Source organism: Chelonia mydas, chromosome 5 (genome assembly GCF_015237465.2).
Source record: "Chelonia mydas isolate rCheMyd1 chromosome 5, rCheMyd1.pri.v2, whole genome shotgun sequence".
In the NCBI taxonomy this organism is placed as follows: Eukaryota; Metazoa; Chordata; order Testudines; family Cheloniidae; genus Chelonia; species Chelonia mydas.
In genome coordinates this window covers 28,129,111-28,150,486 of record NC_051245.2, presented here as the reverse complement: position 1 = coordinate 28,150,486, position 21,376 = coordinate 28,129,111, and the positions used below count along the sequence as shown (strand labels likewise).

At 41.6% G+C, this 21,376-nt stretch overlaps 2 protein-coding genes across 5 annotated transcripts in view; both read left to right on the top strand.

Moving 5' to 3' along the window:
* PRKAA1 (protein kinase AMP-activated catalytic subunit alpha 1) overlaps positions 1–6,381 on the top strand; it is a 33,653-nt gene extending 27,272 nt beyond the window's left edge. For all 3 annotated transcript variants that reach the window (XM_007065724.4, XM_037902726.2, XM_037902727.2), the window contains 3 exons: positions 546–1,032; positions 1,749–1,875; positions 2,895–6,381. In XM_007065724.4, coding sequence (XP_007065786.1) covers positions 546–1,032; positions 1,749–1,875; positions 2,895–3,139 — 859 coding nt within the window. In that variant the 3' untranslated portion in view covers positions 3,140–6,381. The remainder of the gene's footprint in view (positions 1–545; positions 1,033–1,748; positions 1,876–2,894) is intronic.
* A 3,725-nt stretch (positions 6,382–10,106) lies between these two features.
* TTC33 (tetratricopeptide repeat domain 33) overlaps positions 10,107–21,376 on the top strand; it is a 114,565-nt gene continuing 103,295 nt past the window's right edge. Inside the window, exons 1-2 of one of the 2 annotated variants that reach the window (XM_007065725.4) lie at positions 10,107–10,246; positions 11,329–11,558. In XM_007065725.4, the coding sequence (XP_007065787.1) occupies positions 11,338–11,558 (221 nt within the window). In that variant the 5' untranslated portion in view covers positions 10,107–10,246; positions 11,329–11,337. The other variant, XM_037902724.1, reaches the window with a different exon arrangement.

Below are 21,376 nucleotides of genomic sequence, written 5' to 3'. Positions count from 1 at the left end.
CACCTAATGCATGATGATCAGCAATGAGTAAACATTGTTAGAATCAGGCTGAAAATTCCAAAAATAAGGAGTTTGTGGTTTTGTTACTGCCATCAAGGAGTTGACAAACAACCTACTAGAGTGTGGTTCAAGTAGGGTATAATCTAGAGTTGAAATATTAAGGCCATGTCTATGCTAGGTGAAAAAGGTGGCCAATACAATGTAAAATACTAATGTAGACAAAGCAAATTGTAGTTCGGTGTTCCTAGTGTATGAACCTCTACCCCCTACGTCAAGTAAAACTACAACTTGCCTGGTGTGTACTAACACTTTTTTAAAAAAACACCTCCTTTTCCTGGTGTTGACCTGACCTAAAACAAAATAGAGCTTTTAGTTTCAGCTTTCCTGGGTTATCCTGACATCCTCAATTTTCCTTTTTAGGAACAATGAAATGCTTTACTAAATCTCATAATTAATAAAAGTTTGTCTTTAACTATTCAGTTTTCCTTAAAAGTTTACATAAAATCTGTGTGGCTGAACTCAAAACTACTTATTTTTATATCCAGGGAGCATGAGTGGTTCAAGCAGGACCTTCCCAAGTATCTCTTTCCTGAAGACCCATCCTATAGCTCAAACATGATTGATGACGAAGCCTTAAAAGAAGTGTGTGAGAAGTTTGAATGCACAGAAGAGGAGGTGCTAAGCTGTTTATATAGCCGAAATCATCAAGACCCCTTAGCAGTTGCCTATCACCTCATTATAGATAACAGAAGAATAATGAATGAGGCCAAAGACTTCTATTTGGCAACAAGCCCACCAGATTCTTTTCTTGATGATCACCATTTGTCTCGCCCTCATCCTGAAAGAGTGCCATTTTTAGTAGCTGAAGCACCACGGCCACGCCACACACTTGATGAGCTCAACCCACAAAAGTCAAAACACCAAGGTGTAAGAAGAGCTAAGTGGCATTTAGGAATTCGGAGTCAAAGTCGACCAAATGACATCATGGCAGAAGTGTGTCGAGCAATTAAACAATTGGATTACGAATGGAAGGTGAGGGAACAAAAAGCTTTCTGACAGATGGTTATGTTTAGCTTAAAACACAAAATTGATACCTTACTTTAGGACAGGGGTGGGCAAACTTTTTGGCCCGAAGGCCACATCTGGGTGGGGAAATTGCATGTAGGGCTGGGACAGGGGGTTGGGGTGTGGGAGGGAGTATGGTGTGCAGGAAGGGGCTCAAGGCAAGCGGTTGGGGTGCAGGAGGGGGGGGCGGGGTGTACAAGGGGGTTCAGGGCAGGGGATTAAGGTGCAGGAGGGGTATGTCAGGGGGTTCAGGGCAGGGGGTTGGGGTGCAGCCCTGGAGCAGCTCCGGGATGGCAGCAGCACACAGCGGGGCTAAGACAGGCTCCCTGCCTGCCCTGGCCCCACACTGCGCTGCTCCCGGAAGCAGCCAGCACCATGTCCCTGCGGCCCCGGGAGGGGGGAGAGGCCTCCATGTGCCGCCCTTCCTGCGGGGTACCTCCCAGCCAGTTGGAGCCATCTTCCCCCACCCCGTCCCCCAGGGGCTGCAGGGACGTGGTGCTGGCCACTTTCAGGAGTGGTACAGGGCCGTGGGCTGGATCCAAAGCCTTGATGGAACGGCTCCAGCCCATGGGCCGTAGTTTACCCACCCCTGCTTTAGGAGGTTTGTGTTTTGTATACATTATTTGTCACGGTCTTTAAAAATTATAATGGAAATTAACTATTTCATCTGTATTCTTTACCAGGTTGTAAATCCATACTACTTGCGTGTTCGAAGGAAGAATCCAGTGACTAGTACATATTCTAAAATGAGTTTACAGTTATACCAGGTGGACAGTAGGACGTACTTACTGGATTTCCGTAGCATTGATGGTATATGAAGGAGAATAAATACATAACTATTGGAATAATATAATTATAAACAATTGAAGAAACTGTAGTGGTGTAATTTGGACTTTCACACTTAAATATCAGTTAGAAATGTGATTTGGAAGGCCTTAAGGACCTGGGCCCTTGTCTTCATTAAGGAAAAAAAGGTGTGGGTGGGCTTAATTTGTTAGCTAATTTTGAGGTAAAATCCTAGCAAAGACAAGGCAGTTGCAGTTTTCACATGAGTTGGCTGGTCAAGATCAAGACAATGGGGCATACTAGTCTTTACCTGGATCTGTTAACTACAAACTGCCTTGTCTCCGCTAGGATTTTACTTCAGGTTCACACGTTATTTCCAAGTGAAGATTGCATTCTTAGTTTTGTCAGGCTAAGTTGTCCCATATTCTCTGCCAAAAAAAATCCAGTGACCGAAGTCTGTAGATCAAAATCTCGAACAGAATTGTTAATACAAAATTGGGTTTTGGGGTGGGTGTGGCAGATATAAGAGTAGATGGTTATTTACAATCTTTACTATGGAATTCCAGTCTCGGCTTCATAAACTGGTCTGCCAAAACTGCAAGTGAGGGACAAGTGTGAATTTAAATATTTAAACTTATTTTAAAAAATTGTAGAAGTTCATGGTTTAGATAGAGCATAACTCAATGCAAACATACTTTTGTAAACTAATTTGAGCAGATAGTTGAAGACTGGACTAGAGGGTTACTGCCCTCGGTTTCTTCAGCTAATTTGATAACCAGTGCACAAGTGTCTTTGAGTAACTTGAATGTCAAACACCTGTGTTAACCCTGTGGAAAAAATACAAGGGTTTGCTGCATCTGCTGTATATATTTTGATTTGTAACATACATATGCAAATGCTGTGTAAATAAAAGTAGAAAACAAGATTACCTTTCAGAGACTTGGTATTAATGGGTGAGGGGACCTCAAATTCTCAGTTTAGTGGCTGTTTGTTATATTTGCCGCTATAAAGTGTTTCATCGTTTTTTTCCTGCTTTTTTCTAGATGAAATTATTGAAGCAAAATCTGGGACTACCACACCGCAGAGATCAGGTTCTGTGAGCAGCTATAGATCTTGTCAGAAGGAGTCTGATGGTGATGCACAAGGAAAATCTGCAGATCTGTCCCTTACCTCATCAGTGACATCTTCATTTGACTCTTCTTCAGCTGACTTAACCCCAAGATCAGGGAGTCACACCATAGAATTTTTTGAGATGTGTGCAAATCTTATTAAAATACTTGCACAATAATTTTAAAGATTGGCTTATTTCTTTTGTAGCAATAAGCATGCCTAAATCATAGTCAAATGCTTCCAATTATAATCAAGTTACAATTAACGAAGGCGCTGAAGACTAGCCACATAATGCAGTTTGCACAGGGATTGAAACATGATTAAGAGCAGTTAGATCTCTAATACACTGAAGCTGAAGTGAGTTATGATTACGTTGTCTACTATTCAATAGTATAATACAGGTACAATAAATTACAGGGCCTTTGGGTGGTTCTCAACATTTTACACTGAGTGCACATTAGGCTTCATAGAACATTACTGTTAACCATAGGGACCGTTTTATTTGTATTTACACTGGCGGTAGTTTTGTTGCAGTGTAGGTAAATGTTCACCTACTAGCCCAGTGGCCTATGACAGTGACTTGTTGGGCACAATCTGCAATTGTAGTTTCAATATACCATTCAGTTGTCTTACAGCAGGAACACGTTGAAGCTGCTGTGGTGTTCATCCCACTTATAATTGGCAGTAAATAGTCAAGCTAGTTTGGGCGAATATTTTTAAGCAAATCATAACTTACTACTTTTTTTAATAACTTTGGTAGATTTTGATTGTGTATATATTGGAGAGTTCAAACAGTCAGCATTTCTTATGAGTTTGAATACTAAGTAAGCACTAAAGATGAAATCCAGTGGGCTATATTAGGTCAGTGAAACAATTGTGGTCCCATACCACAAGGTTTGAGAAGGCTCATACAAAGGAGATTCTTCTGTCTCCTATGCACCATGAAACAGTGTTCCACAAGAGGGAAGGCTTTCAGTGGGTTCATGAACTGTTCGGTTTCACTAGCCCATTTTAGAGTAGTAGCAGTGGATCAGCTCCTGGCATGCTGCTACAGGCTGAGGATTCCTTAGCCCTATGTGTGTATTCCTTAGCCCTATGTGTGAGTGCTTTTCCAGAATCTGACACTGAGTTTATTCTTAAATTATCAGTGTTCTTTATATCACACGCTGGGTCAGCTATAGGACTGTATAGAACTCATTTTGCAGTTGGAACTATTTATCTAGATTAGGATGCCCAAATCATTTTATAGCACATCTTGTTGTTTTTAATTAAATGATTCTAAAGTTAACAGTGCAATTGATCAGTCATATTTAAACTGAAATATACAACTGGTCAATGCTAATAAAAGCACGTAAATTTGAGTGTTAATATTCCACTGAACTTTTAACACTTGATCACAAATGCTGACATAATTGGCATGAATAGTTTAAGGCTTCTAAATTTACCAGGTCTGTTTCAGTTTTTCAGAAAGAAATTTGATTTTTTTTAATTTAGTATTAGACAAATCATAGCACATGCACATAATGAAAACATTTTAAATGTTTCTCTGTTTGTAGTTGGATGTACTTTTGCTCCTTTAACTATGATAAATACAAATTTGAAGCAATTTGTTTATGCCAGAAAATGTTTAATCTTACAGTTGAGTTGTATGTTAACTTCAAAATGGAGTCTGCTAGATCTCTTCCTCCCCCTAGTTTTTCTTTACAGTGCCACTTTATAATTAAGAGAACCCAAACATATAGAGTGAAATCTTGACCATACTGAAGTTAATGGGAGTTTTGCCAGTGAGTTCAATTTGTCCAGGATTCACCCGCAGTGAACTGCTAAATACAGATGCAGTAAGAATAGTTTATCCTTGCATAGAGTAGTACAATAATCTGGGTTATCTAACTCTAGAAGTTCATAAGTGTTTCTAATACGCACTGAGTTTGAAGAAACCTACAGCTGCTTAAGCCCCAAGATTTGCTGTGTCTTAGCATTATGAATTTGGGAGTTGCATGGTCTATCAGTAACTGCGAACAAGTTTCAATTTCAACTCTTGTCCGCCTGTCTTCAGAGAAGTGTCACACGTGGTCCCTATAAAGCAGGATTACACTACTGTATTTCAAAACAGAAAGCTGTATTTTTCTTTAAAGATGATGCTTTGGGTTTATACTGCTGACGGAATTTAGATGTTAGGATGGGGGACCAATTACAAATTCTACTATTTAAAAGTTAGTCTTGTCAGAATTAATTCTGATACATCTATTCAATAAGTTATTGTGATCCCTTTTAGCTATGCTGTTTTATTTTGAAATTGTTAAATATTGCACTTGCACAAATAGCATAACAAACGCACAGTTTTTTATTGCAGTATTTCCTTGTTTGGAAACACTTAAACTGTCTCTTTTGCATACGTTAGATGAAATCTTTTCAACCTGTAGCTGTTCCTGGTTTGCAAATACTTTGTAATGCTCAACACACATGTAAAATGTCAAAGTGCATAAGCTTTACATTTTTATACTTTTCCAGCTTTTGTGCTTTAAGGCGACCATGTTTTTACTTTGTCTTGGAGTATGAAGTTTAACATATATTTCTGGCAGAATGCATAGTTTTAAATAAGTAAATTTTATTGGTATAAGAAGTCAGCCTTGGGCCATCAAAACTTTCTCATTTGAATTGATTTTTAAATATGGGGCAGTGAAGGAAGAATTGGGACTATTTAACCTATTTGATTCCAGTTTCATTCATCTGTTTCAAACTTTTACTCTGACAGTTTAAACTACTTTCTTCATCAGACATAAAGCTGACTTTCTTAAAATGTTGCATTAGTATCTGGCAATAGGCTATCAAAACAAATTGTTTCACTGCAAGGCATAGTGGGGCTGTGTTGGGGAGATCTTAATCAACTACATCTTTAATTGCAAAGGGAATACTGAAAACTGCTTTCTAGTTTTTTTTTTTTTTTTTTTTTTTTCTTTTTCCCCCCCTTCCCCTAAGCTTGCTATACATGGAGAGGCCCCTCAAATATTCTTGCTTTTTTATTGTAATTGTTCATAAAATGTGGATAAATCTGTTTGTCCACGTGTAATGTAACTTACACTGGTAAGGTGGTAAAAGTCCATCTTTGTGGTGCAATATTTCAGAGACCATTTTCCATATATGTCTTGACATTGAAATTAATATTTACTGTCAGTTGATTACCATTGTATGTTGTAAGAAATGGACATTTTTTTTCTTACAAACAAGATGTGCCTACTTCCTATTGCAATTTTTGGCAATACTGAATGAAAAATGCTTGTTATAGCTGTATGACTTTTTACCTTTCAAGGATGTGAAATTGTATGTTAGTCAATATAAAATACTCATCTCTTGTTTGAAAATTGTGTGCATGCTACTTTGTCTTTTTGGTATCCATAAAATTTTGTATACTAATTTAAAGTGGATGCTACATTTATTTCAAATCCAGAAAACTATAAGTATAGATTAAACTAATGGAATAGCAATAACTGTGACCACTGAATGAATTCCATCTCTCATTTCCGTAGCATGCTCACTATTGATGCTACTATCTTCTACAAGATATTTATCAATAACCATGCTTTATAGCTCCACTAACTACACTAGCTCAGCAGTTTGATCTGCTTTATACCCCATAAATCAACACCACAAAACTTGACTTCAGATGAAAGATTAGTGTTGAACTAAGGGTTGGGACGTAGCTGTTCTAAAGCACAGTCCAAGAAGGTGAGGGTTGGCAGTGGGGCACAGTCCCTAAATTGCACTCTCCCAATTCCCACTACCACTATGCCACTCCCTAATTCTGCACCAAAAATGTTGAGTAGCTCATGTTAAGGATAGTGCATCAGGAACCTCTTGACAAAATGACCCACAACTTGCTTTTCTTTGATCACACTCAGTTCATTTGTTTTGGAAATTTATCAGGTGCATGACTACATTATGCTAATTTCAAAAGAGAATCTTTCATTCTTCCCTCTTTAATTAATGCTATTTTCCTTGATACTACTCAAATAAAATCAGAGAGGCCATGTGAATTTTAAAGCACTTTAAAACTTCAGGCCTTAAACCAGAAACTTGGAGCTCAGAACAAAACTTGCAAAAGGAACTCCTGCACAACACAGAGAACAAATCTGCATAACAGATTATCTGAAAGCTGCCAAAGGAGGGTTCAAACTCTCAGTTCATGGGTGCAATGCTCATCTTAAATACGACTAGGGTTACCTTGGACTAAACACAACCTGTGACACCATACTGTTAAAGTTAGAGCATTTGCTGGCAGAGTCTTGCAGCATGCTTCAGTCTCTGTGATGTATCAGTTTAGCTCAGGTTGGCCTGGAGTTACAAATTTGAGCCTCAATAACAGCTGCAATGCCGTTTTCCCAAAGCAGCTATGGATGCTGGGCCAAAGTTGAGATAAATTCAAAGTAGGTAAAATTGGTTAGGTTGAGTTGCAGTTCTGTGCACTGCAAAAACAAAGACACACAATCACCAGGTGATTTTTTGGAAATGTATGATCTTATTTTTTTTAAGGGAGCTGTATGTAAGGAACCTCTTGGTCAACTTTCTTGATCCTAAATTTGGACCATTAGTCCTACCCAATACCACAATGATGCAAAGCAAATTTCAAGACTACCTAAAGGAGCATATGGAGTTCAGGGCACTTATTGTCTAACCAATTTCTTGTCTAATAGTGACACTAAGTAGGGTCCAGCCGAGCAGGAGGAGGAATTGTCAATGGCATCAGACATCAATTTCATGGAAATAAGCTGTCTCAGTTGCTCTGACCTGCTTTTGGGGAGAGGAAGGTATATAGCACTTATTGTTTAGTCATGTATGCATTAGAGCAGTAATGTGGCTGCCTGTCCAGCCCATGGACGTGAGGCTGGAGCCAAAGGATTGTAGCTCATGGCTTCATCATTGTAAGACAGCAGAGCTCTTTGGTAGCCTCATTTCAGTGCTGAGGGAAAGCTGGGAGGGAGGTATAATCACCTCACTTTCTAGACCATTTCTCATGTTTGTTTCCTTTTGGGGGGGGAGTGACCAAAGGCCTCTACTCTGCTGCTTCTCATGGTACTGGCCATGTGCTGGTCCACCTGGAGCTGGTCCCTGTTTGGGAAGGGAGGAGAGAGTCCTTAATTCCAGCAGAGTAGTTGCTTTGTTGTACTATAGAATCATAGAAGATTAGGGTTGGAAGAGACCTCAGGAGGTCAGATAGTCCAACCCCCTGCTCAAAGCAGGACCAACACCAACTAAATCATCCCAGCCAGGGCTTTGTCAAGCTGGGCCTTAAAAACCTCTAAGGATGGAGATTCCACCACCTCCCTAGACCTCCCCCACTGCAACTTGAGACCATTGCTCATTGTTCTGTCATCTGCCACCACTGAGAACAGCCGAGCTCCATCCTCTTTGGAACCCACCTTCAGGTAGTTAAAGGCTGCTATCATATCCCCCCTTGCTCTTTTCTTCTGAAGACTAAACAAGCCCAGTTCCCTCAACCTCTCCATGTAAGTCGTGTGCCCCAGCCCCCTTAACATTTTCGTTGCCCTCCGCTGGACTCTCTCCAATTTGTCCACATACTTTCTATAGTGCAATACTCCAGGTGTGGCCTCACCAGTGCCGAATAGAGAGGAATAATCCCTTCCCTCAATCTGCTGGCAATGCTCCTCCTTATGCAGCCCAATATGCTGGTAGCCTTCTTGGTAATACAGGCACACTGCTGACTCATATCCAGCTTCTCATCCACTGTAATGTGGAGGGACCAGCTGAGTGTGAATACTGACTGCTGTTTGCATGCTTGGCAAAAATATTTTACTCAATCTCCTGGATAACAACTGTCAGTACTTTAACTCACTGCTCATATCATTGAGAGACAGGTGAGGCACCCTTGGTTCTTGAATAAAATGAACACTGTGAGAAAATCAATAAGCACTGTGAGAAGAGCAAATATTCTAATGACAGTACTTTGGTAAGAAGAACATGTAGTTCCTTGCCAGGCTATTTCACAGCTTGCAATTGTTTGGGGCAAGTTTTTTGGAAAACGACAGCTGGGGAGTTCCTGTGTTTTTCATCTGCACCCTGATCCCCATGCAGATGAGGTGCACAATTATTAAATTAAGCCTGTTGCTTGGCCGTGGTTCAGAGGAAACCAGTGGTGTTCTGTTATTTTCCTTGTTGGGCCTGTCCTGGGCTGGGTACCCAGAAATCACCTACTTCAGGACAAGTCCAACAAGGAAAATAACAGAATACCACTGGCCATCACATACAGCCCCCAGCTAAAACCCTCTCCAGCACATTATTAACAATGTACAACCTATCCCGGAAAACAATCCCTCACTCTCCCAGACCTTGGGAGACAGGCCAGTCCTCGCTTACAGACAGCCCCCCAACCTGAAGCAAATACTCACCAGCAACCACACACAACACCACAGAAACACAAACCCAGGAACCAATCCCGGTAGCAAACGTCGTTGCCTATTCTGTCCCCATATCTACTCTAGCAACACTGTCAGAGGACCCAACCACATCAGCCACACCATCAGAGGCTCATTCACCCGCATGTCTTCACTTCAGTCTTCCTGGACATTCTGTAATGGATTTGAAAGTAGCTATATACTCTAACAAAAAACTGCAGAAACAGACTTCAAAGAGAAACAGCAGAACTAAAATTCATTTGCAGATTTAACACCATTAATTTGGGCTTGACTAGGGACTGGGAGTGGCTGGCTCTTTACAGAGGCAGCTTTGCCTCCCCTGGAATTGACACCTCCTCATCTATTGTTGGGCGTGGACCACAGCCAGCCTGATAGACTTGGCCCTGTCAGCCCTGGCTCGCCACTTGGGAGGTCATTCCATGTGTCAGTGTATTTATGTCTGCATCTGTAACTTTCACTCCACGCACCTGAAGAAGTGGGGGTTTTTTAGGCACGAAAGCTTATGCTCAAATAAATGTTAGTCTTTAGGGTGCCACCGGACTCCCTGTTGTTTTTGTAACACGGCCACGCCCTGACGCTTAGCGAGAGAAGTTCCCACTTCTCTGCGGCGCGCCCGGCCCCCCCAGGCCCCAGAGAGAGGGCGGGCGCACGGCCTGCTGGGAGTTGTAGTCCGCGGGCGGGGCCAAGCCGCCCCGTGCTCTTTTCTCCGCGGCTGGGGGAACCAGCCGGCAGGCCGGGAGGAACAACTTCCGCCTCCCCCCCAGTTGGCAGCTGTTTCCGCTTCCGTGCGGGGCGGGTTCAAAGGTCGTGCGTTTCCAGGTGGCGGAAGAGCAAAAGCTGGCGAGGGGGGCAAGGTAACGGCCTCCCTCCGTAGGGCCCCGGCAGCGAGCCCACCCCGCGCCCTGGCCGCGCTCGGGTCGCTCTTCTCCCCTTTCGGGCCCGCTGCGCCAGTGGGGTGGGCTCCGGGGCTGCGGCTGTCAGCTGAGCTAACGCGCCGGTTTGGGGTCGGCCAGTCTCAAGTAAAGCGCCCCTGCCCTCTCTGAGGCTGGTGGGGGCCCCGGGGATTGAACCAGGGGCCCCCAGAGCCTGTGGCTGTGAGTCAGGACAGCTCCTCCGCGGGTGGAATAGATCAGGCGCAGACGGGGGCGCGTAAGCTGCTGAACAGCAAGTTACACAATCTCAGATCCCCCCTCCCCCGAGTCTCTGCCGTGTCATTATACGTGCCATTTATTTAGCTTTATAGCTCAGTATAAACAAATCATCCGCGTTTCCTTGGCTCTCGGTGGCTTTGCCAAAAATAAAGGTTAACTCATCTTCTTCTGGACCTTTCGCTCCGCACCTGCACCAACGTCTCTCCCCCCACCCACCATGCTGCTGTTCCGTGCTGAATGGGGAAGAAACCTTCAGCCTGCCCCAATGGTAAAAAAAATTAAGGCCCTTCACAGAGAGCACCTTGCTGATAGCACAGTAGCAGTACGATGCAGAGAGGAGTGCAGTTCCCCAGATTTTTAGAGCTTTATAGATTTAGACCAGTACCCTAAATTCCATTCACCTTCCAAAACGTAGTCGATACACATCGTAGTTATCACAGGCTTTTGTAATTTAGATGCATCTTTGACCATCTTGATGCATCTTGTGGCCTCTGTCTTCTCTCTCTCTGCTAGGACGACTTCAGCATTCTACAGCTTTCAGCAACTTCAGACAACTGCTTCTCTTTTTAATCACCCGGACAGAGAAATGTTTCCCATATACTTTCAAAATTACACTGGCCTTGTGCGGTCACTAGACTGCCAGACAATTCAATATTCATGTGATTGAATGGCAGCTTGATATGTTACTTTCTCTGTATCAAGATGAGCAGATTAATCTACTGTATGATGTTTTTTTCCCCTCTATACACGTAGAAACCAAATTGTTAAAAAATGTTTTCATCTAGTTTTTTAGAATGGCTTCCTTTGGGTGGAAGAGGAAGATTGGTGAGAAGGTTTCGAAGGCCACTTCCCAACAATTTGAAGCTGAAGCTGCTGATGACAAAGGTCTAGTTGATAATGATGATGTTGACTGGCTCCATGCCACTAAGAGAAGAAAGGAGATTCTGTTGGAAGACTGCCTGGAGAAAAGTAAACAGCTGAAAGATGAAGGTGCACGTTTGGCTGAAAATAGGAGGTACCAATGTTATTTTAATCTTTATTGGGGTTACTTAACACTAAATACCATTTTATTTTTTTCTGACTGGTAGGAAGTATCCAATAGAGCAGGGGTCAGCAACCTATGGCACGCGTACCGATTTTTAATGGCACCCTGCTGCCTGTCGGGTCCCAACCGCCAGCCCCGCTCAGCCCGCTGCCGAACCCAGGCCGGCAGCGGGCTGAGCTGGGCCGGCGGCTGGGACCCCGGCAGGCAGCAGCGTGCCTGCTCTCCCTGGCCTGCTCTTCTCCGCCCCCCCCCGGCAAGGGCAGGGTGAAGAAGCTTGGTCCTGCCAGCTGCTGCTGCAGGGTAGGCAAGCTCCTCCCTCCCCCACCTCTTCCTCCAGTGTGCTGGGTTCCTGCCCCACCTCCTCTCCCTCCCTGCTGCCGATCAGCTGTTAGCCCTTGAGAGGGAGGGGGAGAAGCAGAGCCGCAGCGCGCTCGCTGCTCCAGGGAGGAGGCAGAGAAGAGGTGGGGACAGGGCATTGGGGAAAGGGGGGTGGAATCAGTTGCATATCCCCTCCAACCCCCTGCCGTGAGCCACTCTGGGCAGGGGGCTGGGAGCACCCCCATGACTCTAGCCCACACCCCCAGCCCTCTGCTCTGACCCCTGCACCCCCCCACACACTCCCAGCCTCCTGCCCTGACCCCAGCACCCCCTCATGACCCCAGCCCTGACTCCAGCCCCCCCACACATATCCAGCCTCCTCCACCCCATGCCCTGACTCCTGCACCCTCCTCACACACCCCCAGCCCTGACTCCTGCACCCCCCACACATACCCAGCCCCCCCACACCTCATGCCCTGACTCTTGCACCCCACACATTCCCACCCCCACCCTGAGCACCAACCAAGAGCTCCTGCACCCTCTCCCCCCCGCACATTCCCACCTGCGCCCCTTGCACCAAATGGGAGCTGTCCAGGTAAGCACTCCATACCCAAACCTCCTGCCCCAACCCTGAGTCCCCTCCCTCATTCTAGCTCCTGGCCAGACCCTACACCCCAACCCCCAGCCTGCTCCTTCACCCCCAGCCCTGTGCTCAGTGCACTCCCACCCTCAGCTCAGTGCAGAGAGAAAGGAAGAGCTAGAACCAGGGAGAAGGTAGGTACCCACTCTATGTGGGTAGGGCCGGGATCCCAGACCGGCAATGGGCTGAGCGGGGCCCTGGCTGGCATGGGCTGGCAGCGTAAGATCAGCATTTTAATTTAATTTTAAATGAAGCTTCTTAAACATTTTGAAAACCTTGTTTACTTTACATACGACAATAGTTTAGTTATATAATATATAGACTTATAGAGAGAAACCTAAAAAACGTTAAAATGTATTACTGGCACGTGAAACCTTAATTTAAAGTGAATAAATGAAGACTCGGCACACCACTTCTGAAAGGTTGCCGACCCCTGCAATAGAGGCTTCTGGATTCACGTATGTTTAAAAGATAAATCCTACTAAATTGCTTATACAGTCCAGTACTGAATCAGTCATTACAGAGCAGAGTGCATAATTGATTTTTTTCAGTTTAGTTGCTGAACCAGAAAAGATTTTGAAACAAAATTTTTTTTGTTGTTATTTTTTCTCAATGAAAAATTGAAAATTTTTTGTTCAGGTCAAATAAAGCATTTTGAACAGTGATTCAAAATGACATTTTGAAACAAAATTTTGAACTGTCACAGTTTGATTAAAAAATATTGTGTCAAATTTACACAATTTGACTTTTTCAAAACTTTCTCCCCCATTTTTTATTTGGCCAAAACTATTCATTGAATTTGACTTGCAACTGCATTTTTCTGCATATTTAATAATTGACTGAAAAATTTCAGCCAGTTCTAGTCATTACCACTGACAACTCTTTGGTGGCCTACATGAAGTGAATTTGTAGTCCTTCCTTTTTTTTATTAGATATATGTTCACACCGCATAAACCAACATCATATGGGGTATGATTAGGTATCTTTGATGGTAGGGTAGTCTCAGCAGAGAGACGAAAAACTTACTGCATATGAAAACTGAACTACCTTCTTAGCCTCGGATACTCAGAATCAAGCTTTTGATAACTTTGGAGGGATGAGGTAGAGACACTTCCACTGTCACTATCATACTGCATCCAGAAAAACAACTTTAAGATAGAGAATATATTTGGCTTATTAATAAAACAAGTTAATATAATTCTGTACAGCTTTTGTGTCTCTTCGTTCTGTTATTTTAGGTCTAAAGTATTGACATTCCTCCAAAATAACTAAAACCAGTTTTAAGTATGTTGTCAATATTTTTTAAGGTAGCAACATTAACTGTTTATGTAGATACTTATACCAGGAAACACAAATTACACCACATACCTAGATGCATTGTTAATCACTTTGTAATCGTTCAGCATTGGAAGTATCACTTTATCTGTTGCACTTTTTTGATTTATACATTTGAAAGAGATTGTATTTTCAATCTTGACAATGTGAAAACATTCCTATTCTATTATATTCTATAGGTTTTTATACCACACTCATCACCATAATATTCCTAACCACCTGCACTTCTGTAGCTGAGTATTTCACTTGATACTGACCCTGTATATATATTAGGTATAAGCTGGATCTGAGTCTGTCTGTCTTCCTTTTCTTGTATTTTGCTTTGGGATATTGGACATAATGAAAGAATTATTGGCTCATTATATATCTTAGTATCTTTTTGTATATTTTTACCTTATTTTTGTGTATTATGTAAAATGTAATAAAGCTTTTAAAAAACAGCAAAGAATCTCAGGTATATACACGGGCAGGACACGGATAGCATTAAGATTAAAAAGCTTTAAATTCACTTAATTTTTTCCAACTAAATATTTTGTTAACATAAATTCCACCATCAATATCTGTGGCCTTTTTTGGCTGTTACACTGTTACACGCTGCAATAGTAAGATGTGGACAGGGCTTATAACTTTATGGCAGATCTTAGGTTTTAAAAAAAATTCTAAATATTTCAAGTAGTTCAGAAGTGAAAACCCTCAGTCCAGACCCCTCTCAATCTTTTCATTACTGCATTGTATTGGTGGAGGGTCTGAAAGTGAGTAGGCAAACCTGGGGTAATTGTCTTCAAGGAATGGTTATTTTTTCTGATGCAAAAGTGGTTCATTTTAACCATGGTTTAGATCTGTGTATTGTATATTATAATGTTGTTGTAAATGTATACATGACAAGCAATCCAGTCCCTAGGGTCAAAAGGCCTAACAAATTTAAATTCAATTAAAATTTCTCGTAGTCAGTGTGGCGGTGGTGTTTTTAGGAGTGAGACAACTTAGCACATAGTTTTGGGATGGCATTTCTTGCACGTGGGAAGCCTGGAAGAAGACAAAGTTGGAAATGAAAGAAGGGAACGGGGGTCTTGAGGCTGGCATTACTGGTGGGGTGAAGGAGGAAAGCAAAAGGAAACAAGAGGAGCAAGAGAGGCTAGGAATAAATTATGTAAAGACTTGAAAACAAAGACAACCCAATTGACTTGCAGAAAAGGACCTAAGGGTTACAGTGGACGAGAAGCAGGATATGAGTCAACAGTGTGGCCTTGTTGCCAAGAAGGCCAATGGCATTTTGGGATGTATAAGTAGAGGCATTGCCAGCAGATCAAGGGACGTGATCGTTCCCCTCTATCCGACACTGGTGAGGCCTCATCTGGAGTACTGTGTCCAGTTTTGGGCCCCACACTACAAGAAGGATGTGGAAAAATTGGAAAGAGTCCAGCGGAGGGCAACAAAAATGATTAGGGGACTGGAACACATGAGTTATGAGGAGAGGCTGAGGGAACTGGGGATGTTTAGTCTACGGAAGAGAAGAATGAGGGGGGATTTGATAGCTGCTTTCAACTATCTGAAAGGGGGTTCCAAAGAGGATGGCTCTAGACTGTTCTCAGTGGTAGCAGATGACAGAACAAGGAGTAATGATCTCAAGTTGCAGTGGGGGAGATTTAGGTTGGATATTAGGAAAAACTTTTTCTCTAAGAGGGTGGTGAAACACTGGAATGCGTTACCTAGGGAGGTGGTGGAATCTCCTTCCTTAGAAGTTTTTAAGGTCAGGCTTGACAAAGCCCTGGCTGGGATGATTTAATTGGGGATCGGTCCTGCTTTGAGCAGAGGGTTGGACTAGATGACCTCCTGAGGTTCCTTCCAACCCTGATATTCTATGATTCTATGACTTGATAGGGAGTGAAGGGATTCAGCGGGTGTGTGTTTTGTGATTAAAGGAGTAGGTGAAGAAGATGATCTTTGGCAACAGCATTTTTGATGGATTCCAGGAGTGCTAGGTAAATAGGTGAAAGACAGAAGACTAGGAGAAGGTTACAGGATTCAAGGTAGAATAAGGTACAGATGCGCAGTTTGGATTAAGAAGGAAAGAAAGAACAGATCTTTGAAATCTTGTGTTAGAGTGCCAGGTTTGGTCCCTGCTTAGATGTGGTGGAAGGGGAGTGTGTGGGGGGGGGGGGGTCGATGTGCGGGGGGCGGGTGAAGCGGGAGCCAAAGGTTACGTTATCAAGACTAAAGGATGCAGTGGAGAGGATTTGAAAATAAAAATAAGATCAGTTTTGACCAAGTGGCGCTTGTAATAATGCAGATCATCCAAGATGAGATATCTGTATAGGCTTGCTTACCGACAGAAATTACACTTAAAGTGGAATAAAAATCAGGTTAGTTAAGCAAGTGCAACTTTCTCTGTGGGCAGTTATAGGCCTATATGGCACAAGCAAAACAGATATATCCATTTAAATCTGTTTTAGGAGTATTCATTTAGAAAGTTGCACTGGTTAAAGCAAATCAGTTTAGAATCACACCTTTGTGAAACCAGTGCAACTTTGTGAGTAGATTAGGTGTAACGGAAAAGTCCAGATTGGAATAAGTACTAAAGTCCTGTTTCTATCCTTGATCCTTGTAGTTTATGATATGGTGAGTTAATAGTAAAAGAAAGCTAGAGGAAATTTTGAATTTGAGATAATTGTCGGTATTGTTGTGGATATGTATTCGCTCTTTCCTGCTCCTCTGCAACAGGAGTTGTGATGGCAACTATCCAGTAGATGGAGCTAGAGACCTTTTTAATCTACACACCTTTATAGAAACCTTTCTTATTATCTTGAAGAATGGGGGGGGGGGGGGAGGAGGAGGAAAGGGCAGCCAAATATTTTATTTTCTACAGGCAGAAAAATTACTACTTTTAAAAAAGTTCTTACTAATAATTTGCATTTTATTTTGTAGTTATGTAGTTTTTGATTTTTTTAAAAAGTTCGAAGTTTGTAGAAACCTCACATTTCTGCTGACATGTCTCCCTTATTCCATTTTGTACTTCATAAAAAAACCCAACCCTCTCTCTTCACCATGTGAAGCATGGTGATAAAGCATTTCAAGAACACTTTTTCATTCAGAACAGTTTAAAAGTTGTCCAATGTCCGATATTTTAGTCTTTGTTCAAAGAAGATAAATAGTTTGGTTTCTCACATGTTAATGTAATTTAGGTTGCCAAATTGATGGTTGTACTGTGCCCATTCTCAAATTTTTCTTCTTGTGGCAGGGGGCAACCTGGGGGCGCTGCTGGTGCTCGGTGGGGAGGTCTGGGGGCATAGCCCAAGACTGCCGCTGCTGCTTGGGTGGGAGTCAGCCTGAGACCACTACTGGTGCTCTGGGGGAGGAGGGGGCGCAGTGGCTCGAGACTGCCCCAGCAGTCTTGTTAGGTGAGAAAAATATTCAGCAACAATGACACAGTCTATAGAAAAGATTTTTCTATCCACACTTCACAATGTGGATAGTTTTTACAATTAATAAAATTACTATAGTATATGATACATAAAGTACAAAATCAATGTTGCAACAAGTGTTTCCCAATTTGTTTAATATTTTGAACTAAAGTAACTACATGGCCGCCAAAAGTATCCCACATGTTAAAAGATGACTGTGTAAACTGTAAATATTGCGATGGCCTTTGAACTGTGAAATTCAGATAGATAATGTCTTTGGTAGCCATTTAGAGATGGATTTGGTAAACAATGCTGTCCAGGTAATTCTTGGGTACAATTACATCAGGGAGAATAAAGACTTCTGTTTTAAAAAACAAAACAAAGAACCCAAACAAAAACAACAACAGCACTTAGGCTTTAATACACACTCCAAAGGGGGTAGATGGGTATGTGTGTGTTAACAGTTATATCCTCAGTGAGGTGATCTGGTTCTGGTGGGGTGAGAGAGTAAGGAGCCCTTGTTCAACCTCCTCTCTGTCTCTTTTGCTGCTGGGAGGCCTCATTAAGGTTGCACAGTTAAAAAATTCAAGAAAATCAAATGTGAAGGTTCCTACCACAACATTAACTTGGCTATATTATACATGTGTTCTGTTTTCTATTAATATTTTCCTTGCTAAATGAATAATATATTAGTTTTTGTTATCAAATGAATGCCACAGATTATGTAGGATGTGCAGTGTGGCTAAATTATTGTTGCTTTGGGAAATTTTGCATTTCCTGACTTTGTTTTAACTGTTCCACAAACATAGGTTTTCTTATGTTAAAATATTAAACACAAGTTGAATAGGGAAACCTGGTGTTCTCGTTTTAAGAAGTTTAGTTTGATTTTGCATCCTTAGATTTTGCTTGAACTGCCATTCCTTTATTTGCCTATTCTTTTTAAACCAGCATCTTCATGATGAGTAAAAGCTCTCCACTGTTCAAATTCTTTGTTGAGCTATGAGGAAATTATACTCATAATTCTCCTAACAAAGTATGGATAATACAGTAAGAACTCATTACTATTATTTGTAAGTGGAAAAGATTCATGTAATGTTGTCTCTTGATATCATCCTGGGTGCATATGTGATATTTTTAAGAGTGCCCATTTATTACTTTACTCTTCCACAAGGAGCAGTGACGTCCAAATAAATTGCAATGAAAATGTCAATGGTAATTATCTTTGGTTAGTCTGCTTTATGTGAGTGGTCATAAAAAACATTGAAACGTTAAATAGCTTTATCGCTGTTTGGAAGAACATCTGGTCATATTAATGCAGGCAGCATGATGATTTTAAGCCAACATATTTGAGTTTTGTCTGTAGATTTTTTTTTAGAGATTTAGCATGGTTGCCTTATTTTAAACATCATAAAACTGTCCCTGGTGTAAAGGTGTCTTCTGCTGATAGCTCCACTGAAAATGCTCCATCATGTGTTCCCCCCATAAGAGGCAGAATATGTGAATTGTAATTCATGCAGCAGATTTCGGTTCTGGAGTGATTGTGGGTTGATCTTCTCCATGGATGGATCTGGTCGTGGAACATACGTATCTCACATTATTAATGCACTGTAAGATCATCAGTTCTTTGTACATTTGTACTCCCAGCATCTGATCCAGCTATATCACTAAGCATCATGGACTTTAGGTTTGAAGGAAGTCTTAGCTGAAGACAGTGTTGACTAAACATAGCTGGTTGGAAAGGGGCAAGCAGGGACATGGATATGTGTGGGGTAAGGACCTGAGGACCTGGTTTAGGGACATGTCTACAGGCAACTGAGGATTTAAAGATGGGATTGGAAGAAGAATAGGAAGGGGTATGTGTGTGCATGCATGTGTGTGTGTAATACTAAAGGAATAAATGCTATGAAGCCCTTTAAAATGAGATCTTGGTAAAACAGACTACTTAACAAATCTAATCTGATTCTCCTAATAAAGAAAATGGTAACCGATCTGTTGAAAATTTCTTTATGTCAAGCTAGATAAACTGCATCAAACCCTGATTCTATACAATTAATTTCTGTTGACAAAATAGTCCTTTTCAAAGAATACTTTTTTGAAGACAAAATAGTTCGGCTTTAACTTTTTTTTAAAGTGAAAGTAGGGCTGGTGAAGTATACCAAATTGACTAGAGACTGAAGTCTGCTGTGTATCCATAAGAAAAGAAAGCAAAGGCAGCAACGGTTTAAGTTCTCTGCTCTAGCAGTGTGCTGAACCCTGAGAAACCACTTCTAGGAGAGAGAAGATTGTTCAGAGCTTTGTTGTCTCTGCTGATATTGTTAACAGGCCTGCCAAGCAGTGCCAAATGGTGGTGGCTGTGGATGGGCACTGGGACCACCAATACATTAAATTGTGTACCAGCTCATTTCACGTTGCCCACTAAGTATCTGTGCAGTGGTAACAACTTCCAGTTCCTAACTGACTGGGTAAGATTTGAAGTGGTGACTTTGTATCCTAGTCTCAAAGAATTTTTAACTAAAACTGTATCATATGTTAAAAGTTTTCACTATAGTACTTTCTTATTAATAATGCATTACTTTTTCTTCCTTGCTATATGTTCTAGATCATGATCTTTTAGGATAAATTTAAAATAGCTTATGTTTAACTCTTGCTTTATTGATCAGCAAAGACATGCATCCTATCAAAGAGGTTTAGGTGCTTTTCTTTTCTTAATGAAGGGTGGTTATAATTCTAAGCACCAACATTACAAGTGGATTCACAAGACTAGAACTCTATTGACTTCACTAGGGCGCCATGCAGACTCTGGGCATGTCTGTGCTGCCCTGCAGTTTGGACAGGAGTCTGAACAGTGTGCGTCAAAGTGCTGCACTGTAACTCCCCCGTGTGGGTTGCTGCAGGCGTGAACTAAAAGGTTCCTAGTTGTTTGCTTCAATATAGTCTTCCTCAAACAGGACTGCATTAATGTGAAGTAGGAGCCTTTTAGTTCATGCCTGCAGTGTCCACATAAGGAGTTCCAGCACAGCACTTTGGTGCTCGCTGCTCACACCCCTGTAGTCCGGAAACTGCAAGGGCAGCGTAGATGTGCCCTATGAGAGCTGTCTGCATGGATTCACTCACAGGATTAGTGCCTCAGTCATCATGATTAATTGGTAAAGTAACTTTTGGGGAGCTGGGGAAAGACTTTACCTTTCACACTGATATAGATTTTGTTTGATCTTATTTAACTGATGAGTAGTCCAGTGGTCAGTTTGTTTAGAGATGAAACACTCCTCTACAAGGCACAAGGGGTGAAATAGCCAGAATTAAGAACGTAGATATGTCTAACATGACTGAAAAATTCAGACTATTTTTGTGCAATACAGGATTACACAACTGAATGTGTTTACACATGGCGAAATATATTGTTGGGCCACATTTCTGAGGTTATGTTTCTTACGTTCAGATTATTTTCCTCATTTTTTGGCAAAAAGTCATTTTGTAACTTTGTTTACTGGTCAGAACTTGCAGTGTGTTCAGGAGGCATTTTAATCTTACTGAATTTTTTAAACTCAGTAATAAGCGCAGAAAGTGTTTTTATAGTGTTTAACATCCTCACATCAATTGGTACCTGTAACAGTTTCATTTTAGTCTACAAGTTAATTATTATCGCCAGTTTTATTATTTCTCTCTCACGTGGTAAAATAGCTGTTGCTTCCTGATAATGCCTCCAGCTGGTTTATATCATTGAAAAGGAAGCTCCTTGTATAACACTGGCTTCAAGTGGTTACTTCTATATAAATTTGTTCTGTTTATCTTTGATTTGGTTCCTTTCCTCTGATGATTCTAGCAAATATTATTTTCTAACAGCTCATCATTCTGCTGTCAGAAGGGGAGTTCAGTTTTTAACTGATTTTAGTGATGTTCTGGTTTCATTTGTAGATGTTTCCATGTTTATGTGTAGAAGGAATTACAGATGTTATGAAAACTCTTTATGTGGATTTTGGCTTTTTAAATAATATCCTTTGCTTTAGAACTTGTTACTGTCATTTGACACTAGAGAACTGTAGGATTGTAGCATCAATACCTTACTTGAACCCTGTGTATGTTTTTTGTATATA